General features: G+C 43.2%; 1 protein-coding gene across 1 annotated transcript in view; it reads right to left on the bottom strand.

The window, feature by feature from the left end:
- Nucleotides 1-24,213, bottom strand: part of ADCY2 (adenylate cyclase 2) — a 378,366-nt gene that overhangs the window by 20,464 nt on the left and 333,689 nt on the right. The window contains exons 19-22 of the mRNA XM_090276238.1: nucleotides 16,238-16,322; nucleotides 11,360-11,518; nucleotides 2,648-2,794; nucleotides 848-955 (exon numbers count right to left, since the gene is read on the bottom strand). Of these exons, the coding sequence (XP_090132364.1) occupies nucleotides 848-955; nucleotides 2,648-2,794; nucleotides 11,360-11,518; nucleotides 16,238-16,322 (499 nt within the window). The remainder of the gene's footprint in view (nucleotides 1-847; nucleotides 956-2,647; nucleotides 2,795-11,359; nucleotides 11,519-16,237; nucleotides 16,323-24,213) is intronic.

The raw sequence follows: 24,213 nt of genomic DNA on the forward strand, positions 1-24,213 counted from the left end.
ACAGAGTACATATCACCTAATTCACCTGGAAAAAATGCTAGTGTAAATCTTGAGTTGTGCATTTCACATTCTGTTCTCTGCCCATGAATAAGAAGAGGGAAAAGAGGACCCTGTGCTGATGTTCCTGGAGGAGGGAGCTCTGTTTTAGCACACTGCTATCCTTCTGTCCTTCTCTCACTCCATCTGTGGGAGGTGGGTGTGGGAGAGGAAGCTGAGCTTTGGGGGGCTCCACCTGCCTTCAGCAAGCTGTGCTCTGGTAATGCCTAGTCCTCTGTGCTGCACCCGTGACCTCTGTCCCACAGCAACCCTGTGCTGGGGCCCGCCAGGGAGCCCACTGCCCTATGGGGAAAGGGGTTCTTGTTTATGGTCCCACAAGTTATATAAAGGTATCTACACAGAGAGAGAGAAAAATAAAACACAACATAATGGAAAACCCCCTCAAAAATCCTAGGTGATTGAAGACACTCAGTTTTGTCCAAGTCACCTTTTCAACCACATTTCTATTTGATCAGCTTGTTTTTTGACAGCATGTTTTTAACCAAAAGATCAAGAGTCATCCTGTAGTGTGTCACCTTTACATAAACAGCTCTACTATTCTACATTTTGCATACCTCTCTGGTTTCAAGCAGCTAGTAAACTGGTTGGATTTTTTTTTTCCCCTGTCCACCAGAGAAAGTTCAGTGAAGTCTCCTGAATTCTCATTTTTTCTCGTAAGACCTTAACCACTGAGATTTAGGCGTGTACACAGCATAGTCTATGGTCATTGCATGACCGTTTTGGCTCCATGGATGACTTGTGGGTGGAGCTGAGGCTCATGTGTGCCCTTGTGTGGCCCACACACCTGTACCTGGGCATGCTCCTGGCTGGGCACGGCACTCAGACCCGTCGCTGCCATGTATGTGCTGCCAATGGTCTTGATTTTTTCAACTCCACTGAATTTTGGCTTGGATAGCAGCTACGAGGCAACGACAACCATTAATTATTCCAGCAATTTTCACAAGAATTTTTAAAATGTGCAATTCCTGACTATTTAGGCTGGGGCACCGATCTCTCTTCCCTCAGACTGTCAAATTAAAAATGTCAACATCCAATACAACAAAAGTTATCTGGCGTGACTGAATGAAAATTATACCTATTTTTGTCAGATCAGCAAAAAATACATTTTTTGGTATGCTGCAGAATTTTAGTGATTAGTTTATGTGTGTCATGAGATGAAAAACATTGACAACCACTCAGTTACTCAGTTGAGTGCTGAACCAAGGTCAAGCACTTTCTAGAGACATCTTCAAATTCTCATTCATAGTAATAGTAACATGAGATTTTTCAATCACTGCTTACTTATCCTTTGACCTTGGGCTTTGTTGGGAAAGAACGCTCTATGAATTTTACAAAGACTTGGAAGGAAATGCAGTATAATGATTTACTTCCAATTAACATGAATTACCTTTCAAATTTTGCTAGTGAAGGAACCAGGATACATTAATATGCATGTGACAGAGACTCTACCTAAGGGAACAAAAGAAGGAAATTCTGGAAGGCTGTGTATCTGCTCAGGAGAACAATGGGATCAACCAAAGATTGGGACATCTTCCTGACCCTTCCTTCATACTCCTGCTTTCAAAGGAGTTTCCTTCAAGATTACATGTCATAGAATTTAAGACAGGTGCGCAAATCCTCATACCACATATCCAAGAGTCAACCCAATCTGAAAGAGTGCTGTCACTCACCTACTGGGATTAGGGAACATTTATTTTACTGAGGAGCAGCTGGAGGAAATATGCCACCATTTTTTCACTATGAACTCAGCATAACAGTGGAAATCTCTAGTTATCATTAGTTTACCACTGAGTCTTGAGTTCTTGAGTCAACCTTATGATGATGAAGATGGTAATGAGAAATATATAGGTTCGTCAAGACATTTAGAAGTTGGCCTGAAACCATCCTATTACATAACTTCACCACTGTATTTCAAAGTTCCATGAATCATGATAAACTTATGTTCATGTTTTTCTATATTTTGCTTCATGTTTGCAAGAATGATGTCGCAGCAACATTCTTAAAACCAGAGGTGTGTTTGTTCTTAGCAGAAAACAAAACACATTATTCTTTATGTAGGCAGAATACTGAAAAATGACATCCATTTCAAGTTCTAAAATATATACTTTGCCTCTTCTAAAATATATTATCCCAGGTACATATTGCTCTTTCAATAATAAAGCATGTCATCCATGCACTGTTCAAGTTGATATTTGACAGAGATTTTGGATTATGTCAGATAGGCCAATAATCTACTATGATAAATAGATTCATCACATTTTTTATAGAAAATAGATAAGTATTTTCCTTGGAGCTCAAGTCTTTCAAAAAATTAATGAGCACACTGGGTAGGTATTTTATTGAAGAGATTTTTGGTAGTTGTTCCTAGCAATCATAGCATCTCACAAATAAAATACATTAGTCTCTCCAAACTTTTCAGGGACCTAAATAGAGCAAAAGGCTTTAACTCCAGCCATGAGATATTACGCCAAAGGACAAGTTTTAAGATACACAATAATGAACAACTTTATATGCACTGGCCATGGAAATGCCCAGCTGTGGGACTGGGGTTGTTACCCTTGCCCTTCAAGGATTACTGTCAACTACTTACATCATCAAAGTCAGCGATGATCTCATTCAGGAGCCGCAGGCACTCCAAGCCCTCCTTGTTGACATCTGATTCTGTGTAGAATTCTTTGAAATCCGGAATGGAGGCAAACATAACACAGACACAGTCATAGGACTGATGGTATAACTCCTGCCCAGGAGAAAAGGAAGAGCTTAGCACCATGTTCCTAATGCAAGCGTTTCTTTTCACTAGAATTGGTAAAGAAGCCACGCAGTGCCCCACATCATCTGTCCCTCCCATTGCCAGGCCCATTCCAGACACTGGCCATTGATCACAGGTGAAGGCTTCTAATGAGCCGATGCAGGCTCAGAATCCTCAACCTGTTGCTGCAAACAACTAATATGAAGCACCCTTCCAGTTAAAGCTCTCTGACACCTCTACCTTAGGTCTCTCTTACAAGAGACCACAGACTTCTGCCTTAGGAAAAGTGTTCTTTAAGCAACTAAAGGGAAACAAAATGATTTCTCAAACCATTACATTGTCCTAAAATGACTCCTCGTGGCTCCATTCTTTGGATTGAGGTCTTTATGCACTTCCTTTTTTAGTGTCTCCTGAAAGGAGCAGATGACTCATCAAGTTACTTCTTAGTTACACCAGAAGAAACCAGCAACAACTCAGGCTACATATGATATTGCATTAGACACCAACAATATTTAATGCAGATATGTTTGTTTTTAAATAGAGGTTCATAGTTCTTTGTCCATGGACATGAATAAAATGCAAAGTCTTGTACACACAATTCCAAGGTGTTTCCATAATTTCCCCAACATACAGTTAAACCTACAAGCTCAGTAAAAGTTTCAGAAAGGAAGGGTTGTTATGTGGGCATGGAACTAATCCTATAAATGAGGATTTGCCCTCTCCATGGTGCTGGTTCATCAGGGCATTCAGCTGGCCCAACAAAGACAGGATGGCCAGGTGCCATGGGTGGTGCAGTGCATCATGGGAAATTCTCCCTTCCTCCTCCAGGCAATGTGAGGACAGTTCTGGAAAACAAGATGAGCACCCTCTGAATGAGGAAAGAATGCCAGCAGCTGGTGCTTCCTTGGTGCTTGGCAGGGTGAGGAAATCTACTCTGCATGAGTGCTATCCGTGAGCTCTGTCCTCCGGGGTACCCAGGTGAATCCCTTGGCAGAGAGTGAGCACTTCAACAGCACCATAACTCCAAGGTGGCCTCTCAGAAGAACCTTTCTTCTCCCACTGAGGTTTTGTAACAAACACATCAGGGCCATGGCGACCCATAGAAAGTCACAACTACTTCCTGGAAAAGCTAGACTCATGTCATCTTCCTGTTCTCAGGGCCAACAACCTCATAATGCCATCTGCTGCTGCCTCATGATTCTGTACAAAGTACATGAATAACAGAATCAATGTTTCCCTTTTCTGAGCTGCTCTCAACATGGCTAACCTGGCTCATTGTGCAGACCTGTACTTTCTCTCTCTGCAAAGTTGTTTTTGTGAACATTCATATGTGGGAAAGACAACCCGTGGATATGTGATCACCAAGCTTAGCTTCCAGTAATGCTGATTAAACCTGGGAGTCAGAGTAACAGGGGGAGATAACTCTCTGGGAGCCTGTTCTAGTTAAAAATACCAGTTTTATAAAAATGGTACCACTTCTACTCACTTTCCTGCTCTTAAGGAAAAGGGATACATCTAGAAAGGCAGAAGATTGGGCCTCCCCACTGACCAAGTGAAACTCATCCATTCCCTGGGGTGGGCTCCAAGCATGTGCATCTTTTCAAAAGTTACATGGGTGATCCAGCTGTGCAGCTTTGAGTACGAAAATGGAAGGTCAGGGTTGTTGGATGATACACCAAGGTTCCCGGCTGGCTCCACTAGTCTCTGGAGTCCTGGGCTGACACTCTGCAGACTGTGCGTGCTGGGAGGTTGGGCTGCAAACTGCTCACCCACTCTCCCACAGATTGGTCACTTGGTACCTTTGGTGAAACACCAAGGGTGAGCATGAATTACCGGCCCGTTGTCCCCGATTCAGGATTTTCCTAAGACTGTACTTGGGAATCAGGGAAACTTCACAAATGTGAAGGTTCACAAAATCTTTAGAGTCAGTGAAACTCACAGAGCTAAGAACCATACCCTAAATTCACAAGAGGTTCCCTCTGTCTTTGGACTGAGCTTGGGGGCAGAGAGGATCACAAGCTGACTGGTCAATAAGTTGAGCCTGTCTTGTATTTCCAGAGTATTTGGAGGAGGGATTAGGGCAGATGGGCAGACGTTAAGGAAATTTTGGATTTCAGGGTCTAGAATGGATAACCCCTGTCCAACACATAGCTGCCCAAAAGTGTCACTGAGCTTTAGACTTGGAAGTGAGCTTAGATGTCATTTTAACATTCACTCACATGTAATTATTCTGCTCAAGTAATGGAAAAATAAACACAAAGTCAGTTATATTTCTGTGCCTACTACTCCTGTCAGTTTATCGAGTGGAATTAATTCTTCCTGAACCCTGGACAAAAAGTTGGATAATACGAGTCCTCTTGTTAATAATTAAAGTGCCCAGTCCAGTGAGTAGTCCAAACTCAGAACCTGGCTGGATGGCAGCTTTTCCTTTGCCTGGGGTGAGACTGTTGTTGTGGGCTGTCTGCAGGTAGGGGAGGTGGCATGGTTGGCTTCTATCCCTCTCGCTCCACTTCTCATGCTTCTACTCCGAGCCTCCAGCTCCCTAGTCAGGCTTTCCATACCATCCAGGGGAGGAGAATGTGAATGAAATTTCTGTTGGAGGAAAGTACTCCCTGGGTACTAGAGCCCGGTGGACATTTTCACGGGTTATTTGAAGGCTTCTGATCACCTGTCCCATCACCGAACATCCTTCCCGAGGTGTCCTGACGTGAGTGATACACGTCCTTTCAACCTGTTACTACTTTCTCTGCCCCAGGCTCTCTGGCTGTTTTTCTAGCTTCTCTGCTGGGGCACCTTCACCCCTCCAGGCAGCTTTTTCAAACAGCATCTAAAATGACCCCACGCCAATTGGCTCTCTCTTGCTTGTTCCCTGGCAACATGCAGCACCCTTTGCCCTTCAAAGCCCTGACAGTCCCCTTACATCCATGCCCGCAGCTCCCACCTCTGCCAGCCCCACACTTCAGTGAGCTTCTGCCCTCTGCACGTCCCACCTGTCATGAGCCCGTCTGTCATCTGTGTCCCTCAGATGGAGGTGCTTCTATAGGACAACTCAGGAATTCAAGTCATAGGGGACACATCCCAAGCTGAGCAGTTCCAGTCAGTTCACAAGGCTAGAGGAGAAGGGGGGATGTCCCTCAAGACAAATGCACTTCTCACTGCATCTGCCTCAAATCTCTCCTCCAACATCCATGCTCCCTGCTGATTCCTATGAAAGGTGAAGAGTCGTCTGACTCTCACATGTGTAAATTCTACACACTATTCAGGATTCACTTTGCAATATGGGAGCTGCTGTCTGATGTGTCACAGACTGAAGTTCACTTTAGCATCCTGTTACACACACGTGCACACACACACACACACCCTCTGAGGGCCTTCTGTGGCTTCATACCAGGTGTTAGGGACAGGGAGAGGGACAGCTCAGGGTCCAGTTGGTGAAAGCAAATGAACATAAAAACCAGGTGTGATGTGCTGGGAGCTTCTCACCTAAGCTGCAGGGAGCTTGGTATGTCCTAGAAAATGTTCAGAACTGCCACTTTGGTCCCCTAACTCTCAGACCAGGGCTCCCTTGCTGAGTCAGGCTATCGCCAAGAGCTGTTCCCATTTTTCACATTTCTCCCCAGCTGGCCCATGAGCTAACCGGTTGGCACCAGTTGTCAGCTAACGACTGATTTATCCAGGGGAGTGAAGGATTAGGAAGCACAAAAACAACCTGGTGAGATGCTGGCCTGGCTCTATCAGGGACACGGTGGTTGGAAGGGCTCACAGTTAGCCGAGAAGGGAGGTACTGTTCTGTGTGCCAGGTGCATCCCCCGTAGTATCCTCAGTAGCATCTGTGTCTTGTTTTGATCAAGTGTCAGTTCTCCTAGAATGAGGATGCCTGGCTCAAAATCACACATAGTCCTTTCCACCAGGGGACTTGGCAAAAGATCCATTGGGTGACAAAATGAGCTCCATTCAACTAGCGATGAAAGCCAGCTTTGACCGCTGTTCAAGAGCCTCTCAGAAACATTCTTGTGACAACACCGCAGTCTGAAGAGCAGGCTTTGTAAACCAGTGCGCTCCATCTGCGAGCACACTGCTCTGTGCTCGAGCCCGAGCGGCCTGCGGGCTGGGATCCGGCCAGGGCAGTCCACAGCTGATAAACAAGCTTGCACAAGTTTTAGGTAAGATACAGGCCGCCCCTCACCCTCCACGTCCTGCAAACCTTGGTTTAGATGCAAGCGGCAGCTCTCTGCCCACATGCTGGAGCACAGGCATGGGGTATAGTTTCTCTCTGAAATAAAAGCTTTTCAGAACTGTCATCGATATTAAATCATTCTTTACTCCCTATTTCAAGAGGGAAAATAATTTCCCCTGCACATCCCTATAGGAGGTAGGAGAATCAAAGTGACACTCAAGAAGGCTCTCTGTTAGTGTGGGTGCCGGCCTAGGTTGCATGTTTCCAAGGATTGTTCCAGAAAGCCACGGGGCAGTCACCTTTGCCACAGGGCTGAACACTGGGCTCCTGTCCACGCTCTAAAATCACCAGGGTCTCTGCATGAAGAAGTGGAGAGTACTCGTCCCACCTTACCAAGAAGTAGCTGAGAACAGGATGCTGCAGGATGAGGGGCAGAGTGATGGCATTCGGTTCCCTTCTCTACTCTTCTCAGGCCCAGAAAACTGGGGAAAAAAGACTTCCTTGAAAGCTGTTGATAAATTCCAGGCACTGGGAGTGGGGCCGGGGAAGGGGAGGAGGGCAGTGATTCTGAAGTTCTGCATGAAGTTTGGGCTGTTTGCTGAAAAGGTAACCAAAACTGAGTGTTTACTGCATTGCATGCCAGACCCTGCTCCAAGAGCACTGATGAATTACTGCTTTAAAAATTATTCATAGCCTCTAAGAGAATGGACCCTGAGGTCCCCACAACTAGAAGTGCCACGCCTGGGACAAGAGCTTTGCTGTCAAACACCAAACAGGCACAGGTAGAAGAAAGCTGGCCTGGGGCCCAGGAAGGGCATGTCTAGCTGGTGCTGCAGGCTTCGTTCACCTTCAGAAGCCCTGCTCTCGGGTGCAGGGACCTCTCTTGGTCCCCAGCATTGGCCATGCTCTGCCATCCCTGGTTTGGGTCTGGAATTAGGTGGAAATAATCCTGCTCAAAGAATAACAAGAACTTTCTCCAGGGAGCCTTAGGGAGAGAGAGAGAGAGAGCATGCACAGGAAGCACCTATTTGACCCTGACACTGTGGAGGGGCACTAGCAACCTTGACCCTATGTCTACACTGTTCAATAGCACAGACACCATGACCACCTAGCTGTGGAAGACCAAACACTGTCAGCCTGCCTGGCCTGGCATTGTGAGGTTAGGATGACACATCACTGGGTCAGGGGATGGAGTGGTCTGTCCGGGATCAATTCAGGACAGGAGAAGTTAAGCACTGAGCCTGTTGGGACATTAAAAGGATGGAGCAAGTGTTTGCTATGCACTCAAAAGAGTCTCTTAATGATAACCTTGTTGTGAGTTCTGGGAAAAACAAACAAATAGGTAAAAACCCCAAGCCTTCCCTTCCTGAGACTCACAGTGGGAGATCTGAGAACCTTCAGGTAACACTTAGTGATTCTGTTTCTTGTCCCAAACCTTTATCTAATCATCAGCTAGCAGAATCACCTGCACTAGCTGCAACTAGGGAGCAAAACCTACCCCAGCGAGGTGCAGAATTTTTGAGTCTGCAGCGTGGGCTGCCCCGATGGTAGACGCCCTCTGGGCCTCCCTGTAAGTTCCCGAGTCTTACAGTAGCTACTTGAGTAGCCTCCCCTACTGAAAAATAAAATTTAATCTAATTCCAAAGAAGTGACAGTAAAATATAAAAAGTCAGACCCAAGGGGAGTTCTGTGTTGTCTGAACAAATACAGAGGGCCTTGCAGCCCACACCCATGCAGGAGGAAGTGCTCATTTCAAGGATTGTCCCATCGGTCTGATGCCCACAATTCAGATTCAACAGGTATTGCTCTACCCTCACTAGCAATGTCAGGTCCATAGCTGGAGAGTGCAAATCTAATGGTGCACGGGGGTCATGGGACCCTGAGCAAAAGCCCATGCCCCCTGATATGGCTGTTACGGAACTTGTAGCCTTTGTGGAGTAAAAGTTTGGGAAACTCTGAGACTGAGCTCCCATTCATTTCCCTGCAGGGCTGCAGGCTGCCTGATCAGGGGGATGTTTCCTGAATGAAGAAATAAACCATCGTCACCTTTATCTGACAAACAAGGAAATAAGGCACAGAGCTGGTTTCATCTAAGTGTGCTGATTCCAACTTTATGAAAAGTTTCCAAACAACCCACACAGGGGTTAGTGCCAGAGCCAGGATTCAAACCCACTTCATCTTTCCGCAGGAAGCCTACCTGGGTGGTGATGGTCGTATGTGTGTTTTTAATTCTTAAAATAGCAGCACTAATGAGGGGACTTGGAGGGCAATGTTACCCCAGTCTCAGGAGCATCTAATGGTTGCCCTGGTGGCATGAGGGTCGTAAATGATGGGTCTATGTCAGCTACAAGCACTCAAGCTTAGGCACTGCCCTCCCTGTCAGGTATGTGCTACCTGCATGATGTGGGACTCTATGTCCTGATCTGATCTGTTCAATGTCCACCTCACCTGGAGGGGTGTTCAGTGTGACTCACTGTGTAAGTATTCCCTACTCTTCCTAATGCAGCTGCAAAGTAAGGCACCATTCTTCTTTGGAAAATGAGGAGACCAGGGCTCTGCCCTGGGAAGCAACCGGTTCAGGTTCACCTGATAGAAAGTGTTGGCCTAAGATTTGAGCCCACACTCTTCAGCTCTAGGTTTTATCTCCTTCTCCCTGCTTTCCTTATATTTCTGAAGGGGCCACAGAGATCAGGTACTTGCTTAGAATAAGTCAGCAAATAGGAAAGAAGAGAGAGAACCCACAGATTCTGCAGGTCTGGTCCAGGGAGAGTCGGGAGGGGTGAAGGGAATGTGTAAGGTCTGTAAGGCTAAACCCTGGGGACTTCCAAGTCTTGAAGTAGGACCTGTTCTGGCATCTGGTTGCATAGACATGGCCCTGTGGAGCCTGGAATGTTCTCTCCCTCAGCATCCCCAGACTCCATCTCCCTGCTGGTTTCTAGCACTTTCTTTTCGGGTTCAGAAGTCACTTCCTCACAAAGGTGGCCTTTCTGGACTGCCACGTTTACTGTACACTGCCAGTGCCCTTAAAGACAACAGGATCCTGCCCCTTCCTGTGGACTGGGAGCTTCAAGAGGAACAAGGCCACCTCTGTCCCAGTCATTTCTGTATCCAGGCCCAATAACAGCCTGACCAGAGGGCAGGGGCAACATTACATACGTGATACATTTATAAACTGAACTGGTGCCTAGACATACAGACAGAAGGGTGCTCTTACATTGCTAATGAAAACTGTTGGTTCCTTCTTAACAGAGGTAGTGATTTCATCATCTATAACCAATAGATAAATTGGTTGCTTAATAACCTACTGAATGTAGAAAACACCAGGAGAAATAGGAAAGTGAATGGTCTGTGGTCAGTTGTACCTACTGCAGGACTCTGGACTGACTCACATGCCCAGCACGCTTCCAGGAAGAACAGTGTCCAGTGTCTCACCCACCACTTGCCACTTCTTAATGTCAAATTTACATATGCTTCAGAAAAACACTGTGCAAGCCTCTCCTGGGGCTGCTGTGTACTCTAGCATCATCACGATTGAGTTCATCCGTCTATAGCTTTTCTGATCCCTCCTCTACTCCCAATCTCATTAAACATCTCCTAAGAGCAGGACTGCACCTCACACACCTTTGAAACTCCACTGTACTCAACACAGGCCTTTGCACATCGTGGGTGCTCAAACAGCTCTTTCTTTAATTAATACAGTTCCACCGGAGATATAGCTATTGCCTCTTGTAATTCAGAAATATTAAAGAAATTTCATGAAATTTCATTTCATAAGTCATTTCAACACTGAAACAACACCCTAGCATTTCCAATGCTAGTTAAATATCCATTCCTTTAGATTTTCCATAAAATTGCCATTTCCATTTATTTAAATGGATGAACTCAAGACTTTGATTTGCTACTGTGTGGATAACTTCCAAATTCTATCTCATATCTTTCAAGTTCTAAGACCCTCAAAAGGTTCTCAGGAGAGTCATGAGAAATGAAAGAGTGCATGTGTGAAAAGTTTGGTTTAATTTTGCCTCCAGATTTGGGTCTCTAGTGCATGCTGGTACTAAAAGCATCCTCCTACACTAGGGACAGGGTGGTGGCCACTTTTGTGATATACCTACTTCGAACCCCAGTGCCTCATGTTGCACCTCCTGAACTTGACATTATTGGGGAAAATGAGAAATAATGACTCGGCTCCATGCTAAGATGCTCAGTGGTGATTCTAGCTCAACTGACACCTATACAGCTCATCAATATCCTCTCAAAAGTGGATTTGAAAACTTAGGTGTTTGAAGTACCACAGGTTATCTAGTGACTTCCTGGAGCATCCAGGCCTCACCCAGACTACAGTTCAGTCACCAGCCATCAGCCCTGCCTCATCTCACCTCATTCTTCAGGCTCCTGGCCAGGAAGTGCTCGGCCACATGAGCAGGAAGCACATTCTCCAACAGCACGCGGTTCAGGTTCTCCATGGTTTCTATCTCCTCCCGCTCTTTATTGAATTTGTTCTTCCATAAGAAGTCTAACCTACAGTAATATTCATTCTGTTACAAGAGGACACAGAGGTAAAGAAACAATAGGCATCTTGTCCTGCCAGAGAGTGGAGGTTTTAAAGAGAAAATAAAAAGAATGAAACAAAACCAAATAAAGAACCCCCAAACAGAACTGTCACCTTCCCTGCAAAGCCTGCTGTTCCCTGAAAATGCCTCTCACTCAACTGCTAACACAGATTTGCAAAAACCAAGTGCAGGAATGAACCAGCCTCAGGAACAGAGAAAGCAGTTATGTTGGAGGCTTGCAAGAAAAAAAGACACAAAAGCTTCTTGTTTAGTTACGTTAATGACAGATGGCTTGAATTATATTTTGAAAAGAAGCATAATAGAATATAAATAATGAATAAATGAAAAATGGAAAACATATTAGTAGAGAGAATGCATTATTTGATGATTTGCATTTAAAAAATAATGGTGTTCTTTTGTGGAAGTTTGCCTTTAATATTAAAAAATCAGTTTCCCCCACCACAAATTATATAATTAAGTATTCATTGAAAAATATGCATTCTTATTTGGTATTTCATTGTACTGAGAGAATGACATTATACTTAGACAAAAGTTCATTTTGCTATCATTTAATTAAGATGGTGCCTGGTAATAAAAACATGTGCAAATGCTTTATAATGTATTAAAACAACATTTTTAGAAAATCAGTTATTAACATTGTAGAAATAGAGAGACCTGTTTACAGTCAATGGGTCTCTCATTTTGGCATCATTTTGTGACAGCTATGAATGTAAATAATTTAATATAATGAAATAGATTTGAGTGGATTCTTCTATAACAAGAGGGCCTAATAGAGAGGGTTAGTTCAGCACAGATAGTAATTTATTGACAAATAAATGCAAAGAACTAGATGCAGGTGTCTGTTTGTTTTATGGTTTGGTTAATTATACCAGTGACAGTAAAAAACCAAACCAAACCAAACCAAAATCAAAACAACACATACACATACACACAAACAGCCTCTCAGGAACAAATGACAATTTTAAATCCACATTATGATTCCAAAGAGCAATGATCATTCATCTATTAGGCTTGATCAAACTATGTTTGAGGCACTAAAAATCTGCTACTCCTTCTCCGGTGTGGCATTTATTTTTGCCTCACATAGCCATAATTTTTTTTTTTAAAGATTGCAAGCAATATTTTTAAGTTTGTTTATATGAACTATTTACATTAATACCAAATTTCCCACATTCTATATTTATGGCAATCATGCTGGGCACTTACTAGAAATGGCCTTTTGCTTAGAGAATAGGTTATTTATTTGGGTCTTTTTGGGGATAAACCAGTGATGTAGCTGGTTTTAAACTAAAATGACAGTGCAATCTATGGTGGCGGTGTTGAGAAGGCATGGCTATATATATGCTCAAGGTCAGACAGAAAAGGAACGTGCAGGGAATGCAGCGAAACCAAGGAGCTAGCAGGGCAGGCAGCAAGCTCAATTCCTGCAGGATTACAAGGTTTCCAGAAACCATACAAAGAGGCTGCTCAGGTTTTCCAAGTCATCGCTCTTGCATCAAAGGCAAGCATTTTACAAGTCTTTTAATAAAAGGCACCGGAACACTTGGGGACCAGCTACATTGGACTGAAAGTGACATTTTGCCAAAGCTTCACATATCACCTCCCCAGCAATGCTCTCTGCTGTAGAATCCTTTCCCTGAGGTGTAGATACATTAGAAATTCAAGTGGAGGCCCCCCCAAAGGAAGACAAATGTTTCAATCCCAAACCCGTTGTCATGGATTTAATGGTGACCCCCAAAAGACAGTTCAATTTCTAATCTCCAGTATCTGTGACTATGACCTGCACTGGAAATGGTGTCTGCAGATGTAATTAACATCAGGATCTCAGGATGAGGTCATCCTGGATTTAGGGTGGGCTGTGAATCCAGTGCCTGGTGTCCTTATAAGAGAAGGGAGAGGGAGACACAGACAAGGGGCATGGCCATGTGAAGAGACCCAGCAGAGAACAAGGGGTAAGCCACTGCCTCCTTGACTCTGTATGTCACTTCAAATAAAACAGCAGCTCTGCTGTGAACCTCTATTCTTCACATCACCACCCACCTCTCATATTCTGTCTGAGGCTACTCTCAAGTTCTCAGGGCCCCAGATCCAACTCATAGACATGAAATTTTGCTCTTCATTCACTTGGGCATTGGTGGGAGAAAACAGGGAGCCTAGAAGAGGCATCCAAGTCCTATGGGGACCCCACCGACCCTCACTGCTGTGTTTCACATTGCAGCACAGCCTCCGGGCAGTTTTGTGCTTTGGCTAGTTCTGAAAGCAAGTTGAGAAACTAGAGGGCTTCATATCTTTCTATTGTACATGGACAGGGAAGTGGTCCCTGGCTGGGCTGCAGGAAGCATGTGATCAGCCTTTGCTTGGATTCTGAACTCTCACATACAGTGACATCAACCTCACTCTCAGGCAACTAGATTGCTACCATGTGGTTCCCTATCTTAAATGAGCCCACCTAGAATGCAGACCCTGATGGCAGTGTGCTGTTTAAACCTGGGAGAAATACAGGGAATCTTCCCTTTCAAAAAAGGCCCTTGGATTGGCCAGCCTTTCCATCACAAACTGGATTTCAGTACAGAGAGCAATACTGTACCTCTTGTCCAGGCTATGTGTTATGTTTCCATCAAGGTTTCTTAGAAACCTATAGCAATATTTATTACACTAATTTGCTCAGAAAGCAAACACATCACCATCATTTAAAAAAACATGGTCATGGGACAGAGGAGCTATTAGGACAAATGACAACAAAAAATAAGTTGCAAAATGGCTGTACTGTGGTTTACAAAATAATTCAGGAAATAAATAACTCTGTGGACATGAATACATAAGAAACTTAATAACCTTATTTCAAATATTGGATGTTTGTTTATATATACTTGTCTTTCTGGAAGAGTGTGCAGAAACACTACATCTTAGATTTCACAATTCTTGTTAGCCCAGAAGACTTGGGACCTTAGCAAATCATTCTCTTAATGATCTTGGATTGATTGAAGGTCAGTCTCCTCCTGGCTCACCTTGGTGTATCCTTGGTGCCAGTTGTTAAAGGTTGACTGTGAACATGATTACTTTTGTGGGGAATAATGACTTTCTGGGCCTCTAGATGTATGTGTTACTTTTACATTAGTGACCAAAAAGGAATGACTTCCTATGAGGTAGGCATCAATGCGACTGTGTTAAATTAATGCTCAATCATAATACTAATACCTTTAATTATGTTAAATCAATTAGAAAGTAACAGATCAATGGCTAGTCACTGAATTCAACCACATTTATGTAGTGAGATGGAATGTTTATCACCTCTATGATCAATAAAAATGTGGGACAATTCAATTTGATTCTAGGTTCTTAAAATGTAGCAATCTGAGTGACCATTCTAACAGGACAAAGTACAGGACAAAACTCCCTCCATATAAAATAGAGAAAAAACCCAACAACAGGCAACTTCACAGAGGGGATGGACCAACTGTTTCCTGAGGGATGCTTGTCTAGGTCATATTCTGCAAGGAAGCCCAGTTCTCTCACATCTAAATTACAGGCTTTCCTGAGGGAGGACATGCCTTTTCTCTATGATTGAGAGCAGACAGCCAGTCGATAGTGAAGAAAACCAGGTAGGAGAAGAAGCACATGAAACCAAAAAGAAAGAGCAACAGTGTAACAGGCTTATAGAAGCATGCAAGTTGTCAAAAATGCAAGCCAAAAAATGAGCAGAACCATGCAGATGCCAGAGACAGAGGCCAGGGAGGGCTGAAGGAAGAGAGGGATCTCCAAAGCCCTGCAGCAGGACAATAGCTCAGCTCCAGGGAAAGTGCTGAGGACTGCGCTGTGAGCTCCTCAGGCAGGCTGCCGCTAGCACTGCTGGGGAGACAGAAGATGGCAGTGTTCCCAGGCTGCCGGGCTGGCGGTCACAGGCCTGGTTTCTGCCCCAGCTATTAGCAGCTTCCTACTGTTTAGTAGTTGAGAGATGTACATATAATTCCAATGGATTTGCATCATAGTTAGTTATTTCCAAATTAATCACTACTTGGCTTCCTATTATCCACCACATAACTCAAGGCAAACTTTGGTTGAGGCAGAGTCACCAGGCATGAGATGAGTCTAGTCATTGGGTGAGTGTCTCATGCTCAGGCAGAGGAAGAGGAGTGTTTTTAAAAATTCTGCACCCACAGGCTCTGCTGGGAGACCAGTAGGGAGTGAGGGGGCCAAAGGGAGGAAGAGTAGTATCATTTGCATCATAAAGTAAAATTTTTGAACAAAGGACTGCATTTCTAGGAATGATTACAAGTGACAGCAAAGGTATTCATACCCACTTCAAAGAAAAAGAAGCATGTTATACATTCTGAAAAGCAAATGACCCCAGGCAAGGGCAAGTTTTTTTCAAATAGTGTCAGCTATTGAGAAAACACTTTTTTAGGCTTATGAAACCTGCAGAATGCATTTTGAGATTTAATAGGAAATCAATTGAGTCACATCTTTACCATTCACAAAGTTTGCCACAAGCAGAAAAAAATGAGATCTCTCACTTTTATATGTATCTAAGCCCACACACCCTGTGTTACCCACTTTATCCTACATGCTAAAAAGATTCTGATGTTTCAGCATTTGTTTGCATGAAAATAACTATGATGCACATCCTTAAAGTATTATTAATATGACACTTAGAGAAGTTACATAAAAAACCAGACTCCTTACCTGTCTACCCAGAACAAGCAGTGTGATGAAGAATATAAAGAGAGACACTGATCCCATGGTCTTCAGGTCTTTCCAGATGCCTGGTCTATTAAAAAAACAAACAGATGAAAACAATACAAAACAACATACACACAGAATGTGGAATTTGAATTTGTGTGTGTATCAGCCACCTTCAGAAACTCTAGTGCATGTCTACATTCTACTCCAGCCAAACACACATACACACACACCACTTTAAATATTATCTTAAAACCCAGATTACATCAAAACAAAACAAACTTATTTTGAGAGCTCAATAAAAAAGTTCTTCCAAATTGATATAAATTTCTTACTTTATACCAAGTTCTAACAAACATAAGAGGAAGAAATCTTAATCATATTTTTATAGTTCTGGGATTAATGTGGATAATTTGATATATAACATCTTTAAATTTCCAGTTATTATTCTCAGAAACAGTAAGCTGTAAATTAATAATCATGTGCAGTATAAAAATGAAGTAGAGAACTTCATTTCTACAAGCTACTCCAACCTATGACTAATACACTCTCATATAACTTTCTCAATGGCACCCACTCTTATTCCCCCTTTCATATGATTTCATATCACAAAAGCATAACAAAGATGGAAGCCCTTAATCCACTGGCCCACTTCCCCCAGGTCCAGGTAGACATAAGTAAATTATCCCTGCCTACGTTTCTTACCATGCTGGCTGGGCCCTCTGTCCTCACCACTACATTCCAGGCAGTGACCATCCACATATCCAAGTTGGCATGTGTGGTTGTCAATTACATGTGTCAACTTGAGTGGGCCACAGGGTACCCAGCTATTTAATCAAATGGTACTCTGGGTGTTTCTGTGAGGAAATCTTTTGGTTAAGTTCAACATTTAAGTTGGTAGGCTGAGTAAAGCGATTGTCTTCCATAATGTAGGTGGGCCTCATCCAGTCAGCTGAAGGCTTAAACAGTAGAAAAGGCTGACCTCCTTTTGAGTAAGAAAGAATGCTCTCTTGCCTGACCTCCTGCCTTTGAACTGGAACGTGATTCCTCCTGATCCTACAGCAGCTCCTGGCCTTCAGACTCAAACCAGGACACTGGCTTTGCAGATTTGGGACTTGCCAACCCCCATAATCACATGAGCTTATTACTTGTGATAATCATATCTGTGTCTCCTATTGGTTTTGTTTTTCCTAAAAACTGTGACAAATACAGCATGCAAGGATCAATCTACTGCCACCCCGAGGAGAGTCCTGCATAAGCTGACAAATAATGATTTCCCACATATTTCTGTAAGACAAAAAAAAAAAAGTTGATTTTGTATGAAGACGGTGTCACATAAGCATCCTAAGTTGTATTTAATCAAGTATAAGTATCATGTAATTACTTTCTGCTTGTGAATTGAAGTTGCTTTGAGATTTTCCTGATTCTTCAAGGAAGGTTCAAGTGCTGATGAGAGAGGAATTGATCCACAGTGCTTAAGAGCTCAGGTGGGCTTTGAAGTAAGATGATCCAGGTTGGAATCTTGGCTCCACCCTTGATAGTGAGCTGTGGGACCTGGGATTGGTTAATCCCACTTTCCTCATCAGTCAAAGGGGGTACCAACACCTACTTGATGCACTGTTTTCATCACTAAATCACATACTATTTATACACCTGGCACAGAGCCTGACCCATAGGAAGCCCTTCATAAATGGCACTCATGACTTTTAGTATTAACTACAGAGTGATGAGAGAGGGAAATGGAGCTAGGAAGGCAGAGATAAAGATACACAAATTCTGATTGGTAAATATCATCAACAGAAGAAAGATCCATGTGCAAAGGAAAAGTGGATTCCTGCAGAAATGAGGACACAGTTGCCCAGTCCCTAAGGTTTCAGAGCTTAGGACTGCAGAGAACTCTCCAAAACATGGTTATACTTGCATTCAGGGCCCTTTCCTTCCTTCCATGACAGCTGTGGCTGGAAGAATCTGAGCTCATCAGCCATAAGGAGGTCTCCAGTTTCTCTCTGAGAATGAAGCAAGCTCAAAAGTGCCCTTTTCCTGTCTCACTAGTATTGATTTTAAGAAATGAAGTTCCTTTCTGAGCCTGTGGCAGCCGTGTCTAAGCACCGTTGAAGTGACTCAGGGAGCAGATGTTTATAAACAATGTTGACTTCAATGAATGTTCAACTCATTTTTTCTGAATTGATATATTGACATGATCTTGACTGGTTAGTAAAAGTGGTACAACACAGCCAACAGCCTAAGAAGCAGGTGCAGGCTGAGTTTTTAATTTTCATGTTGCTTCATGGACATGATTACTTTATAATGCCATGGGGCTGAGAAAGCAGCGATACCATCCCCCTCTTCCACCCACCACCCCTATAAGCCCCAAACTAAAGTGAAATGTTGACTCCCTGATCAGAATCATGCAGTAGCATCATCAGCACAACCAATGAGAACTCAGGTCCCTTTGGCATTCCCAGGAAAGGGATCAGATGTCTCAAACATGCAGAGCCACTCAGGTTACTCTTCCTGCTGGAGACTGCTGAGGAGGATTCCCTTAATGCAGTTCACGACCTGACTGGGTTTGCAGTTAATCACACAGAAAAGGTATGGAAGAACCTATGGGAACAATCCTTTTCCAGAACTCACATTAATGCATTTGAACACTGGTTTAGGGGTGGAAGTGTCCTGCTCTACCCATCTCCCACATCTTTTGCCTTAGTGGGGAATAGTGGTGGCTGGAGGTGGAGACTTGGAGGAAGCAAGACAAGGGAGGGCTCTCATGCTGGACTGGGCAGTGGGTTTGAAAGTATAGGCCCAAATGGACCTCAGATATAAGAAGGCACAACCCAGCCCCTAGAACAGACCCATGTACCAACACATGGATGCCTTTTTCACTTCTGAAATTCTCTGTACTAGGACGGACTGCATCTTGCTTTCATGGGTTTCATTTAGATGTCTTTAAAGCTTCTTCTATTCATCTAGCCAAAAAGAGTTGCCTACTCCTACTGGAGCCCTTCTCTCCCATGAAGGCCCCTTATGGACACATGCGCTCAGGGCTTCTGCAGTTTGAATGATGACTTTCTCCACCTACAGACCCATTCCTGGGTCGCCTTTCTCTTTGTGTGCATGTGGGAGAGGTGGAGGAGCACTGGAACAGATGGAATAAAAGTGCAGGATGTCCCCCTGGCAGGTGTAGTCAGTTATGTGGGTCATCGTATTAGCTTCCCAGGGCTACCAAAACAAGATCCCACACACAGGGTGGCTTAAAACAATAGGAATTTATTGTCTCACAGTCTAGAGGCCAGAAGTCTGAAACCAAGGTGTTGGCGGGGAGATGTTCCCCCATGAAACTTACAGAAAAATTCATCCTTGCCTCACTCCAATCTCTGTCTTCATCATTCCATGACCTCTTCCCAGTGAGTCACTGTCTTCACATGGCCATCTTCTTATAAGGACACCTCATCTTAACTAATGACACCTACAATAACCCTGTTTCCAAATAAAGTCACGTTCTGAGGTATGGGGGTTAGGACTTCAACACATGTTCAACCCATAAAAGTAGTGTTCGCCATTTATATAAAAAATGACAGCTAGTTAGGTATGAGGTCTCTCTCTCTCTTTCTCCCCTTTAAGTTTTAAGAGCAAAATCCACTTTGGAATTGCACCTGTGAGGGTTGTACTGTCACTGAGTTATAAGGTAGGGGAGACCGAGCTGATATAACTGAGAAAGCTTCTAACTCTGATTCTTGGTGACAGGCCCAGCCAAATATGACCAAATACGCTTTTTATAATGCTTTAAATTGGACTCTGGAGATGTAGATATCCAAATGTGCCTGTAGCCACACACTAATTTAGAGATGGCCCTCACCCTCATGCTGCTAATGGGGCTTCATTCTGGCCTTCACGTTTTGAGAGTCCAAAAGAACAGAGGAACCTGACAAATTGGGTGACAGATAATGAGGGATTACTTGGCGAACCAGTTTCTAACCTAAAGGCAAATAGTTCTGGTGAAGTAAAAGTGACATTTTCATTCTCTAAGGAGAGACAGCAGTTCAGTCACATGGACACAAATATAATCTTTTAATATCTTTATTTTTTCTAGGTGATATGAGCCAATATTTTTAAAGAAGAAAGTACCTCAAGAAATCAAGTTATCTGTTGTTTTGGTAACAGTAGATAAACTGAGGTAAATGTGTGATATATATTTCTATATGTCACATATTCTTTATCTGTTCATACATTGACAGAATCTTTGGTTGTTTCCATGTCATGGATGTTGTGACTAATGTGAAATGAACATGGGAGTGCAGATAGCTCTTTGAGATCCTTATTCCAAATTTCTATAGAAATATACCAGTAGTGGGTTTACTGGATCATATGGTAGTTCTGTGTTTAATTTTTTTGAGGGACTTCCATATTGTTTTTCGCAATGGCTAAAGCATTTTACACCCTCATCAACAGTGCACAAGGATTCCCTTTTATCCATATCCTTGTCAACACTGCTTATCTCAGGTCTTTTTGATGATAGCCATTCTAAAAGGTATGAGGTGGTATCTCACTGTGGTTTGATTTGCATCTCTCTGATTGGTTACATTGAGCATATTTCCATGTACATGTGGACCATTTTGTATGTCTTCTTTGAAAAAATGCTCCACACTTCTTTCTCCCTCTAGTGGTAGAATTCTTAAGCTTGTACACCTCCTCTTCTTAACAATGCACCAGATCAAATGTTGACAGCCTCCTTTTTGTTCTCCCAAACAAAACCTGTTATTGTTCCAGTCCCCATATTTGGGCCAGCTTTCTGTGCCTGCTCACTAGCTGTCTGCCAAAGCTCACCTTCCCCATGGCCTCTGGGAGTGCACACTGGGGGCTGGTCACAGAGCAGGGGTGGAGGGACCCATGGGTGAGCAGTTCCCAGTGGCTTGTGGGCCGGCTGCTTGACCGAGGCCTCAGTGTAGTTAGTGGAATCCCTTTAAGTGCCCTAGGACAGTCCTGTCTGCCACTCTTCCAGCCTCTTCCTGACCCCCAGCCATGAAGCTCCCCATTCATGTATCCTACATGGGTCAAGAGAGACATGAGCCTCTTTGATAGTGTCCTGCATAGTTGGGGAAGCTTTGTGCTCACTTGCACACTCTTGTTTTCCCCTTCAGGAGACACCATGGGTGAGGAGATTTCTCTTGACCCTAAGCTGTGCTGTCATGGGGGAGGAGTGATGTGGGTAGAGTCAAACTCTTCCTATTACCTATTCCAATGCATTCAAACTCATATTTTTTTCTTTCCGTAGTGTGCTAGAACTTTTCCTCTAGGAATCTCCTCCCAGAATAGGGGCTGGACCCCACAGCACCAACAAAGGTACTTCTGTCTGTGGATGGGCATGAAATTATTATATTGAGGCAGGGCGCAGAGCAAACATGAGAGATGTCTTATTTTTCCATGAAGCTGTGCTTTCTCCTGTACTTTTGAATCTCCATAGTTCTTCGAAATCTTTCCAATATTGGAGTCAACTCTGGGCTAGGTAATGTAGCTACCAGCCAGCATGTCCCCTCATTTTCTGGGTATGCTGTACACACTTAACTAAGATTCCCTCCCAATCTCCTTAGGCTTTCAGGTGAACTACTGTTTTTTTGTAGAACATTTTTGTGACCTTCTTGACAACAGAGGCTATATTTTATTCATTTCTGTGTACTCAGACTCTGGCAATCAGGCCAGGCACATAGAGAATGTTCAGTACAAGTGTGTTGGAAAAACCAGTCAATGAGTGGACAAATAATCATGCTGATTTGAAACCTAAGGGGTTTAATTTCCAGATACTCTTTTCTCCCCGTGGCTGGACACAGATTCACTGGGATTCTACGTAATCTGCTAGAGAAGGTGGCCCAACATCATCCAAAGGTAAATGGCTCAAAACCTCATGCCTTTTCAGAGTGGTATTCATAAATGCCAAGAAGAACATTCTGGGGCTGCACGCAGACTAACATAATAAGGGACATCCACAGCTTTAGCAACACAGATTTAAAAGCTGGTGATAAGAAGTTTGTATTCTGTACAGTCTATGGGCACAGGCTCTGGGAAATTTACCTCCTTCCTCCCTTCATTCTAAAGTTAAACAAAACAGCCTAAAAACTGAGTTTCTTCCTGCAGGTGGGTCCAAATGACAGGACATTTTCTTTTTTAGGTTAGATAACAAAATAGCTCACTAATGGTTGCTTTTTATAGAAGAAAAGAAAGCTTTAGTAGTCCTTGGATGACTTGCATTTTTTGTTAAATTTGGCGTCTCAGATTACCTGCCTCCAGCCCCACTGCTAGAGCATCAGCCACAGAGAAACATGTGTGTCCCTTCCTTTCTGAAGATGGCACGGGGTGGGGGAATTCAGAAGGGGAAGACAAACTGACATAGGAAATTTGAAAATAATAAATTTTCAGTATTAACTTGGATATGTTACGGGTTTGGTTTGCAAAACGGCTCTTAGTCCACTGAACCACACCAGTCATGGCTTGTTATGGGTTTGAATGCAACTTGGAAATCCATTTTTAATTTAGAAGAGGAGACTACAAAGAAATTTCACCTGGCTGGTCCGGCTCAGTGGATTGAACATGGGCCTGTGAATCAAAGGGTCACTGGTTCATATCCCAGTCAGGGCACAGGGCTGGGTCCCAACTGGGTACGTGCAAGAGGCAACTACCCATTGATGTTTCTCTCTCTTTCTCCCCCCTTTCCTCTCTCTCTAAAAATAAATAAATAAAATCTTTTAAAAAAAAGAAATAAATTTCAGGTGCTCTGGAATACTTCTGACTGTTCACTCCAGAGATAGACGGTACTGCCCCCCTGCCTTTCTCCTGAATAATTAATTCTGCAGTTCTTCCTCAGGACTTTCAGTGAGCTCATCATCAATTGATCCCAAGTTGAGGCATTATTAAAATATTCACAATATCTTGAATTCTAGCTGCTGGTTTTCCATGAGACACCAGAAAAACAACAAAAGCAGAACAATTCCACATTAAAGGTGTTAAAGTGATAGCTCTCTGTGGTCTGTGTTTGCTTGAGCATCTCTGTCACTGCCCTTTATACCAAGCTGCTGCTGACCCAGAAGTTAAAAATGTGTAGACGTTTCTACCAGCAATAATCCAGTGCTTCTGAATGATGCTGGGCACAAGGATGATCGCTGTCCACAAAGTGTCTATTTTATGAGGCTCAAGTGCTTAAACAGAGCTGGTTAGTCTACTGGGCTCCTGGTTATCCCCTCTTCTATTCAAGTTCTCCATTCCTAACACATCTTTAAATTAAAGGCATATTTCTGGGACCACATGAAATGATAACAACTCATCCCTTGAGACTTTTCAGTTCTGCAAGAAAAAACCTGCCTGGAATAATCTGACAATGTCTTGCAGACTCTGAAACAAGCATTTGTCTTTGAAACAAAAACAGCTTCCAGTAGTATTAATGGTTATTGACATCACCATCACCACAAAGAACACTCAGTGTCCTCAAAGTCACTGGCTGAGGGCTTCCGGAGACAGTGTCATGGACAGGAACCAGAACCCTTATTCACTGATACAGTAAAATATCTTGTCCTTACAGACAAGATGAAGGGCTATTATAAATGCTGAAGAATTGAGAAACATCTTATTCCAGACCTTCTAAATACCAGAAACTTCTCAGCTTCCGTCACCATGAGATAACTTAGCAGAATCACATAACAGCAGGTAATGTTAAGTATTGGGATGTTGCTGGCCTCCATTTCAACAGATTTATTTTTCAAATTTTTATATGACTTATAATCAATAACTGAAATGTAAATCAAAATGATTAAAACATCTTTTATAGATGTATATTCCTTTGCAAAGAAAAAGAAACTGCAATTACAATTTCATTGTCAAGTCATTAAGACAAAATTAGAGTTGAAACTATTGAATTCAACTAAACTACTACACTAGAGTTGAAATAAATATTTGTCATGTTTATTTCACACTTTGTATTTTATTTTTTGCAT

Source organism: Furipterus horrens, unplaced genomic scaffold (assembly GCF_987537825.1).
Source record: "Furipterus horrens unplaced genomic scaffold, mFurHor1.1.pri manual_scaffold_5, whole genome shotgun sequence".
Taxonomy (NCBI): domain Eukaryota; kingdom Metazoa; phylum Chordata; class Mammalia; order Chiroptera; family Furipteridae; genus Furipterus; species Furipterus horrens.